Source organism: Rutidosis leptorrhynchoides, chromosome 3 (assembly GCF_046630445.1).
Source record: "Rutidosis leptorrhynchoides isolate AG116_Rl617_1_P2 chromosome 3, CSIRO_AGI_Rlap_v1, whole genome shotgun sequence".
Lineage (NCBI taxonomy): Eukaryota > Viridiplantae > Streptophyta > Magnoliopsida > Asterales > Asteraceae > Rutidosis > Rutidosis leptorrhynchoides.
In genome coordinates, this window is record NC_092335.1 from 358,403,766 (window position 1) to 358,414,296 (window position 10,531).

Consider the following 10,531-nt stretch of genomic DNA (forward strand, 5'->3'; position numbering starts at 1 on the left):
CCTAATTAATGATGTTACTTAATTACGGATTGAGTGCAATAAGATTATGGTGGAGGATGGGATGTTTGATGATTATTTTGGACCCCGATGATCGTCTTTCACTTTAACTACCGAGTGATCAACCACCCCGACCCGATCTTGATTGTCAATATCTTTTCGCAATGTAAAAATCCCTTGGGCAAGATCACAAGTGGAAATTACAAAGGCTTAGGCAAAATGGCAGAGAATCAACAACCTCTAAATGAGAGGCCAAGCTCTCTATTTATAGGTTTCGAGATATCCGCGGTCTGCGAGTACATTAACTATCCGCGGAAACTCAGCGGATTAAACCGCGGTCTTGTATTAATGCGAAAACATAACCGCGGTGCTCATTCTCAGCGAATATTGCACAGCTTTGCCTTATAATTCGCGCAGTTCAGCCTTTGGCCTTTAACCAATAAAATATACATATACAATGCTATATATATGATCAAGTCCCCCCAGTTTATTATGATACATATTGCGAAACAAATGTATCATGATAAACTCTAAAAATTCGCAGTTATCGCAGCCAATATTCGCATTGAAGCATTTCGCATTTAACCTAGTTACCGTTATATGAAAAAGTTACCGTTTGAGTTGTCACAACGGTTAATTAACATAATTAACCCCGTCGTCTATATATAGTGTGACCTGAAATCACAAATTCACTACTCATTTTTCCAAAACATCAAAGAATTTCCCAATTCTTCAAACAATCGTTATCATTTAAATCATTTTTTGTAACTCGCTTTTAATTCGCAATGAAGATCAACGAACTAGATAGGAAAGCTGATCCAAAAACTCTGATCACTAAACTATTAACGAGCCCGGTGGCTAAATCATCATCATCAAAAGAGAAGCAGCCCATTCCAATCGTTGATTTAACCTCTAAATCTCCCTATTCAAAGCCGAGTACTACCAAGCGTCCGTTACAAACGCCACCATCTTCGCAAAGCAAAAAGCATAAACAACAGGAAACCCCTCCACACGACGATCCACTTATACCGGAACACGAAGGGGAGCAGCAAACTGTTATATTGCGGATTGCGATTTAACATGTAAAATATATATTATTTTTATTTCGCCGACTAACCAACGATGTTATTTTGCAGGCGATTCTTCTGGTGATCCTATTTTTGCAAGTCCGAACACTCTTGATCAAATCACCGAACTGTTCCGCACTCCACCTGACTCTTATGGAGTGCGAATTGATGGTTTAGCAGGATACACTTACGCTTCAGCTGCTGCTGCTCTGGATCAACGGCAACAGATGAAGTTAGCAATCCCCGGCGAGCTTCGTCGCGAGTTCTCTAAACTCTCTGCGCTGGACGCGCATAATAGTTTTGTTCAAAATTTCTACATGTGCTTCAATTCAGCATATGATGTTATATGTCGTCAAAAACAATTTTTCAATGTTCTTGAAGCTGAACGACTAAAGTATAACGCGGAGAAAATCAAGCCTGAAAACAGCGAAAAACGCTGTATTGATCTCTCCTATGAGCTAACCGCAGCAAAAACCACCGTTGATGACTTGAAACAACAGGTTATTGCTGTGACTGAGAAAGAAAAGCAACAGAAGGACACTATTAAAGCACTGTCAGAGACTGTGACGAAGCTAACGACAGAGCGAGACAACGCCCTTGCTACTAAAGCCTCTGCGGAACTTGAGTTCACCAAGGTCCGCCAACATCTCCCTGAACAGGCTAGAAAGATCCTTAATTCCAAGCCTGTTTCTGTAAATTTTTCAACATTTGCTTCCGCATTAAGGCTACGCGAGAGGGTTGAATTCATGGATGAGATTGCTATTCGCTGCCCACTGCCAGATCCGCTACCACCTGCATTAGCTGATCGCCTTTGCTCACTGGAAGATGAGAAATCAGCATACGCGGTCGCTCAACAGGGTATAGCCGAAATTCCCCTCCCCAAAATAACCGCGATAAGTGAGCAAGAAGATGCCACTGCAGATGACATCATCAAGCTCGACTTAACCAATGATTAATACTCACTTTGTATTATCAGCACGCAGCTGCTTCTGCGATTTTATTAATAAAATTTCACTTTTTCATATTTTTGCAAGTACTTCTATTTTTATAGCGCTTTCATTATCAATATTCATAACACAAACTTGTCCTTTGCAATTTCCAACATATATTATTGTGCACATAATAAATGCGTACTTTTGCAAAACAATCTGTATGCGTATATGCTTATACGTTATGAATCTTCTAAGTCCGCCGAAACGATCCTTAGGCAATTAATTAGCATTGCGAAGCATCTAAGTATTGGCAAGATCAAACACTTAGGATTTAAAATTCCTTTCGCAATAATTCGCATGCAGAAGTGGGCAATTTCATCACTTTGCTTATTTAAACATTTCATATCTATTCGCATTTCATATATAAGCTTTTCGCATACTTTTTCAAGTGTTTATTTTTGAAATTTCGTCAAGTGTGATCAAGACTTGCAAAAAATTAAAAACAAAAACACTTAACAAGTACATTAGCCGTATGCTTTGTATCCAATTTCGCACGTTATACATATATATCTGATAGTTCCCGCAAAACTATGCATAATATCGCTTTAACAAAACAGCATGCCACGCATTAGGTAAAACTCGCCCTTCCATATCTGCGAGCTTATATGAACCTGCGGCATTAATTGCCACAATTTGATAAGGGCCTTCCCAATTAGGACCCAACTTGCCAAGCTTTTCTGCTCTGCTTGCTTCATTGTTTCGCAGCACCCATTCGCCTATAGCGAACGACAAAGCACGCACTCTTTTGTTATAATATTTAGCAATTTGCTGTTTATTATTCGCTTCTCTAATAGCAGCCATTAATCTCCGCTCTTCTGTGAAATTTAAATTTTCGCTCAACGCAGCATCATTTGCTTCACCATCAAAGTTAGCAATTCAATGCGTTGGTACCAGAATTTCTGCGGGGATAACTGCCTCAGAACCATATACCAAACTAAAAGGTATTTCGCCTGTACTCTTTTTGAAAGTAGTACGATGTGCCCATAACACATTGGGTAATTCATCTACCCAACCAGCTAGCCTTTCGCATAACCGCTTTTTAATACCGCTCACAATATCACGGTTAGTTACTTCACACAGCCCATTGGCTTGCAGATGTGCCACTGACGTAAACTTTTATATAATATTTAAATCAGTGCACCATGTCTTAAAAGGATCTTTCGCTATTTGAGCACCATTATCACTGACCAATTCTCGCGGAATGCCAAATCGGCAAACAATGTATTCCCATACAAAATTTCGCACTTGCACACCAGTAATAGTGCGAACCGCCTTAGCTTCAACCCATTTGGTAAAGTAATCAATCGCGACAATCAGGAATTTAACATTTCCAGGGCCTGCAGGAAATGGACCCACAATGTCAATAGCCCATTTATTAAACGGCCATGGTGAATTAACAGGAATCATATCATGCCGCGGCATTCGATTCTGCGGAGCATGCCTTTGGCAACTTTTACAGCGTTTAACAATTTTCGCTACATCGCGGTATAGGGATGGCCAAAAGTATCCCATTCGCATAATTTTTGCTGTGATAGTTTTGTAGCCTGAATGCAGTGCACAAGTACCATTATGTACTTCTTCAACAACCATTTCTGCCTCAATTGGGCCAACACATCGCATCATTGGTCCACAGTATGATTTGCGATATAAAATATCATCTTGGATGATATACATTGGTGCTCGCTCTCTTATTAAGCGGGCTTCGCGACCATCATCTGGCAGAATATCACTGCGGATATATTGTAGAATTGGGTCCATCCAATTTTGCTGTTCTTCTGTAACAGATGCAACCATTAAGTCACTATCTATTGATTTGTTTGGTAATTCCTCAACCCATACTTGTTTTTGAAAGTGCGAGAACGTTAAAGCAGCCAATTTGCTCAACGCATCCGCTTTTTTGTTTTGGCTTCTTGGCACTTGCGCGACTTCGAAATGCTCAAATCGCGCTGCCATTTCTTTCAACAACTGCAAGTATTTCTGCATAGAGGGATCATGTGTGTCAAAAGATCCGTTAAACTGATACGCTACTAGCTGTGAATCCGTAAATGCACGCAACTTAACAATATTCATTTTCCGCGCAATATTTAAACCTGCAAGCAATGCCTCGTACTCTGCCTCATTGTTTGTTACATCAAAATTAAACCGCAGAGCATAAGTATGCTCTTCACCACTTGAACTTGCCAAAACTAATCCCGCACCTGCACCTTCTGCACACGAAGCACCATCAGTAAATAAATCCCAAGTTTCACCGTGTTCAGGTTTTAGTGCGGTTCGCTCATTAATCACCTCCAACTCTCCAGATAGTTCAGCGAGATAATCCGCCATAACTTGCCCTTTTTCAGCGCTACGCGGAAGGTAAGATATTTGATAAGCGCCTAATTCTACCGCCCATAGTGCGAGTCTACCAGATATCTCTGGCTTTGTTAAGACTTGCCTGACTGGTAGATTAGTTAATACATGCACGGGATGTCCTTGGAAATATCTTCGTAGCCTTCGCGTTGTTAAAATGAGCGCATAGACAAACTTTTCAATCGGCGCATAGTTTATTTCACTCCCCGTAAGGGCTTTACTAACAAAATACACTGGCTTTTGTATTTTGTTCCTTTCCGCGATCAAAACTGAGCCAAAAGCTTCGTTTGCTACCGAGATATAAAGATAAAGAGTTTCGCCATGAACCGGCGCCGTTAGTGTAGGCAAAGTTTTTAACAACTTTTTCATCTCCTGAAACGCGGATTCTGCTTCACTAGACCACACAAAATTCTTTTGCTTTAAGCAACCTTTTAAGGTTTTGAAAAATGGCAACTGCCTTTCCGCGGCTTTAGACAAGAAACGCGTTAATGCGGCTAGCTTTCCCGTCAAACTTTGCACTTCTTTGACCGTTTTCGGCGCGGTCATATTTTCTATAGCCGCAATCTTTTTTTGGATTAACTTGAATACCTTGTTCTGTAACAAGATATCCCAAAAATTTCCCTTCCGTTTCACCGAAACTACATTTTAGCGGATTAAGCTTCATGTTTATTTTTCGCAGTCTGTCAAATGTTTCGCGCATATCTTCAATGATTCGCTCTTGCGTCGTGCTTTTGATGACTAAATCATCTACATATGCTTCAAGATTACGCCCTATTTGTTTATCAAACGCGGTATCAATCAACCGTTGATATGTCGCGCCCGCATTGATTAAACCGAAAGGCATCATGATATAACAATATATGCCTTTGCCCGTATGAAATGCGGTTTTATCTGCGTCTTCTTGCGCCATAGGAATCTGATGATAACCTCTTGCCGCGTCCAAAAAACATTTATATGGAAATGCATGTAAAGATTCCACTTTCAGATCAATTTCTGGAAGCGGATAGTTATCGTTCGGGCACGCTTTGTTCAAATCTTTGTAATCAATACACATTCTCCAAGAACCATCAGGCTTCTTCACCAATACTGGATTTGCAATCCATGATTGGTATTGGACTTCGCGCAAAATTCCAGCTCTCACCAATTTTGTTACTTCTTCACACAACCATTTTACGCGGTCTGGGGCCATACCCCTTCGCTTTTGCACTACAGGTTTTAGAGCTGGATTCACATTAAGCCTGTGTTCCGCAATATGACGCAAAACACCAGTCATATCGTTTTCGCACCAGGCAAAAACATCCATATATTGGACAAGTAATTGCACAATTTGTTTTCTAGTATCCGCACTAACATTACATCCTACTTTGATTTTCTGTTCTGGATATGCGGGATTAATTATTTCCATAGCGTCTGCACCATCAACAGGTTCCTGCCCTGTGGTTTTTACGTTAACAGCCGCACAAATAGGCATAATACTCGTTGAACATACTGTGGCAACGCCCTTATATGTGGGAAACTTAATCATGCCATGAATTGTAGACGGGACAATACCAAATTTACTTATAGCGGTTCTTCCCAGCAGCATGTTATAGCGAGAAGAGGCTCGCATAACATAAAAATCTAATCGCGCTTGTCGCACCAAAGTGTCATCATTAACATCGGCTAACTCAATGTTTAATGACAAAACACCTATAGATAATGAAGATTCCCCTGCAAAACCGGTTAGTGAAACTGCGGTTGTTTGCAGGTTTGTTTTATTATTTTCTGGCAATTGAGCGAAGCATTGTTCGTAAATAACATCAACGCTACTGCCATTGTCGACATGGACTTTCATGACTGTGATATCAGCTTCTACGATTTTGCACGATATCATTATCGGCATTTCAGAAAAATCATCGCTCTGCATTTTCGGGAAACTAATTGGCGCAAATTGCCAATTATGATACATTTTACCGGACTTTCGCTTTTTTCATCTTTTTTGGGCGTTCGCTCGCACAGTGACCACTGCATCACTATCATTTCCAATATTACTCATAATTCTAAGCAATCAAGCAATTCACCGCCGATTTTAGATGTATGCACCTACAAATCATCACAACAAAAACACGATTGAAATTAAACCGTCAAATTAATTGCTTTAACCAGCATAAAACAAAAAATTTTCAGTTTAATTCGTAAAACGTGTCCCACGGAAGGCGCCAATTGATCAATCCTTAATTAATGATGTTACTTAATTACGGATTGAGTGCAATAAGATTATGGTGGAGGATGGGATGTTTGATGATTATTTTGGGCCGCGATGATCATCTTTCACTTTAACTATCGAGTGATCAACCACCCCGACCCGGTCTTGATTGTCAATTAGCTTATTTCACCTTTTCGCAATGTAAAAATCCCTTGGGCAAGATCACAAGTGGAAATTACAAAGGCTTAGGCAAAATGGCAGAGAATCAACAACCTCTAAATGAGAGGCCAAGCTCTCTATTTATAGGTTTCGAGATATCCGCGGTCTGCGAGTACATTAACTAGCGGATTAAATCGCGGTCTTGTATTAATGCGAAAACATAACCGCGGTGCTCATTCTCAGCGAATATTGCACAGGTTTGCCTTATAATTCGCGCAGTTCAGCCTTTGGCCTTTAACCAATAAAATATACATATACAATGCTATGTATATGATCAATTACTACTCGATAACTCGTACACCCCTGAAACTAATCAACATCATCATAAATAAACTATTTCAACCAAATTATATATAAAAAAAAAAAAGAGTTGTATCATAATTATTTATGGTTTAAACACACATTTAGTAACAACCCCAAACTTATACCATACAAAGTGAATCCTAATTGTGATTACACAAATAGCATCAGAATTTCATATTCATTATCAATTTTAGAAAATTCTTAAGTGAATGAAGCACGGAAGCATTAATTACACATCCTTTAAATTCTTCAATTATAAACACCATATATACTAATAAGTAATGAAAGATTTAATCTCAATTAACAGTTAATTAATACAGTACTTCATTTATAATTTATAAATTAGAACATATGTGGCTACTAATTTAAACAACAAAATTGATTAATTAATTAAATTAATGACGAAACATTATACAAAAGAACTCGCAAAATCAAAGTATTAGTGTATTGCCTAAGAATTAAGCTTGAAAAAAAACCCTAAAAAAATTGGGACGAACCTTTTGATTGACATGAGAAGGAAGAAGAAGCATCTTCAACGAAATTGTTTTCTCCCAAAAATCAAAGTTGAACTTCCATATTCAATTATGTCTATCATTTTGCTAAAATAATAATTGAATAATACTAAAATAAAAACTAAAAGATACATGAAAACAAAGGAAACGCAATTTGATCCAAACACGAACGTATCGTAAATCGTTGCATTAACGATTATCTGATTGGAAGGTAGCTTCTGTTTCAGTATCTCTGGAGGTAATTCATTCGTCATCTTCCTGATTCCTCTACACAAATAAAGATACAAAGTGTCGATTCAATGATTAAATACAATGAAAAGTATTACACTATAAGAGCACCGGGAGTCGGCCTCGGCGTTAAACGATTTTAACGGTGGGGACGGTGGTGCCACTCACTCCCCGCCGGCGTTAAACCACCGTTAAAGGTGGGTAACGGCAGCCACCGTGACTTGGGCAACGTTGGGAAAGTTTGGCCGTTGCTGATTTTTGACCGTTGGCAACGGTCGAAAATGTATTTTTTTTTTCCAATACTCTATAAATACTCTTTATTTTTTCATCATTTTTCACATCTTTTTCATATCTTTTTCTCTCAATTTCACAACAAATAAACATATTTTTTTTTAAATAATGTCTTCAACATCATCGTCTAGCGAAGAGTTTTTGATGCAAGTGCTCGATATAATCAATAGCGAGGCGTTAGAAAGTGAAAATGAAGCGGAAAGTTCACACACACGTCGTTATATAGAACGTGAACATGAAGCCGCACATGTACGTCTTATGACCGACTATTTTGTTCAAGGTTGCAAATACTTCGACGATAATTTTAAAAGGAGGTTTCGAATGTGGCGTCGCGTATTTCTCCGAATTATGGAAGATATTCTCAACTACCACAAAGATCCGCTACCGGAATACTTTAAATATTTTCATTTACGATTTGATGCGCGCGGCAAGTTGAGTATTAGTACATACTTAAAAATAACTACTGCTCTACGACAATTAGCTTATGGTGATACACCCGATCTTTTTGACGAGTACTTGCAAATGTCGGAACGAACATCTCGTGAATCATTAATGCACTTTTGTAAGTGTATTATTGATTTATATAAAGATGAATATATGCGAGAGCCTACCACGGAAGATATCAAAAGATTGTATGAAGCTCACGAAGATATTCACGATTTACCTGGAATGATGGGAAGCATAGATTGTATGCATTGGGCATGGGAAAGATGTCCCGTTGCATGGAAAGGTCAATTTACTTGAGGCGATCACAAAGTTCCAACTATTATGCTAGAAGCTGTAGCCTCATATGATAACTGGATTTGGCATGCTTTCTTTGGGGTTGCGGGTTCAAACAACGACTTAAACATCTTGAACGCTAGTAATCTCTTCAACTCAATGCTTAATGAAGAAACAGAAGATATTCCTTTGACTGTAAATGGGGTTGAGTACAAAAGAGGATATTATCTAGCGGACGGTATATATCCCGGGTGGACATCATTTGTGAAGGCGTTTTCAAGTGCAAACGATGAAAAACGTAAGTACTTTTCGAAGAAACAAGCAGCGGCACGCAAGGATGTTGAGAGGACTTTTGTTATTTTACAGGGGCGTTGGCATATACTACAACAACCAGCAAGGGCATATAGCGTCAATGTAATGAAACAAATGATGTATACGTGCATTATCTTACACAACATAATTGTCGAAGATAATGGTTTTGCTCTAACCGAAAATGATTGGGTTTACGAACCCGTTCATAATATGCAAACAACTTGGATCGAGAGGTGCGAAACTTACAGGAGGAGGACGAAAGAATTACGAGATAGAGAAGTGCATGAGGGCCTACGATCGGATTTGGTTGAACATGTATGGGCTAATCGTGAGACGTCGGAGTCAGAGACGAAGTCGGATTAAGTATTGTGTTTTTATTAAGTAATGTATTTTTTTAATAAGTGTGTTTTTTTAATTAAGTATTGTTTTTTTAACTTAATGTAATTTTTTAATTAATGAAATTTATTATTGCATTTGTTTTTATATTTTTAATATATAATTAAACTAAATAATATTATTAAAATTATAAAAAAATTAATTAAATAATGATTTAACGCTGAGATTTAACACTGAACCATTTCCCCTGTTTTGGCCTCAGTGTTAAATCCAGTGTTAAATTTAACACTGAGATTTAACACCGAACGACTCCCTGTGCTCTAAGTGACTTAGGGTTTTGTGCTTACCGGAGCCAAGGAATCAGTGGATCTGGACCACCATAGTTTTTGATTTTAGAAATTAATGAAGAAAATAATAATGTGTGATTGTTGATTTATTCTCCATTGTTGAAGAACGTATGTGATGTGATGATAAGAAACAGTAACAATAAAATAAAAAGATATTAAAAAAGTCTTTGATAAATTTGTTATGTTTAAAAGATGTTCTTTAATCATATGGTGTGTCATAAAAAGTAAGTCTTGGTACCTTCACCATGCACTTAAACAATTTAAATAATTAAATAAAAGGGCATTTCAAATTTAAATTTGAAACTAATCAGATTTTCTAATGCCACATGGGATGGTGAGGTGGTGTATGTATTCATATGTATAGGTTTGGTATGAGGTTAAAAAAATAGCAACAAATAGTGTATATGTATAGGTTTTTTGTGAGAAAAATCTCTCTCCTATGTGGACCGTAAATGAAGGGCTGAATGACATTTGGACAAAAGCTTAATGATTTATATGGATACGTTTTGAGTGATACGTTTTAATGAAACGTTTAAAGAAAACGTTTTCCCACTCCTTTCAACAGTCATAACCATTCAAATAATAACCGCCATTTAAACTGTTTTATATCATCAGTTTGAAAACTGCTTTCATATACTCTTTCAATTTCACACAGAAACATACACAAAAATCT

General features: G+C 37.9%; 2 protein-coding genes across 2 annotated transcripts; both read left to right on the forward strand.

Annotated features, from left to right (window-relative positions):
- The first annotated feature begins 8,251 nt into the window (after positions 1-8,251).
- Positions 8,252-8,887, forward strand: LOC139901225 (uncharacterized). The gene has a single exon (XM_071883955.1). It carries the CDS (start codon positions 8,252-8,254, stop codon positions 8,885-8,887), a length of 636 nt encoding a protein of 211 aa, XP_071740056.1.
- A 24-nt stretch (positions 8,888-8,911) lies between these two features.
- LOC139901226 (uncharacterized) lies at positions 8,912-9,538 on the forward strand. The gene has a single exon (XM_071883956.1). The coding sequence runs from the start codon at positions 8,912-8,914 to the stop codon at positions 9,536-9,538; it is 627 nt and encodes a 208-aa protein (XP_071740057.1).
- Positions 9,539-10,531: the final 993 nt, after the last annotated feature.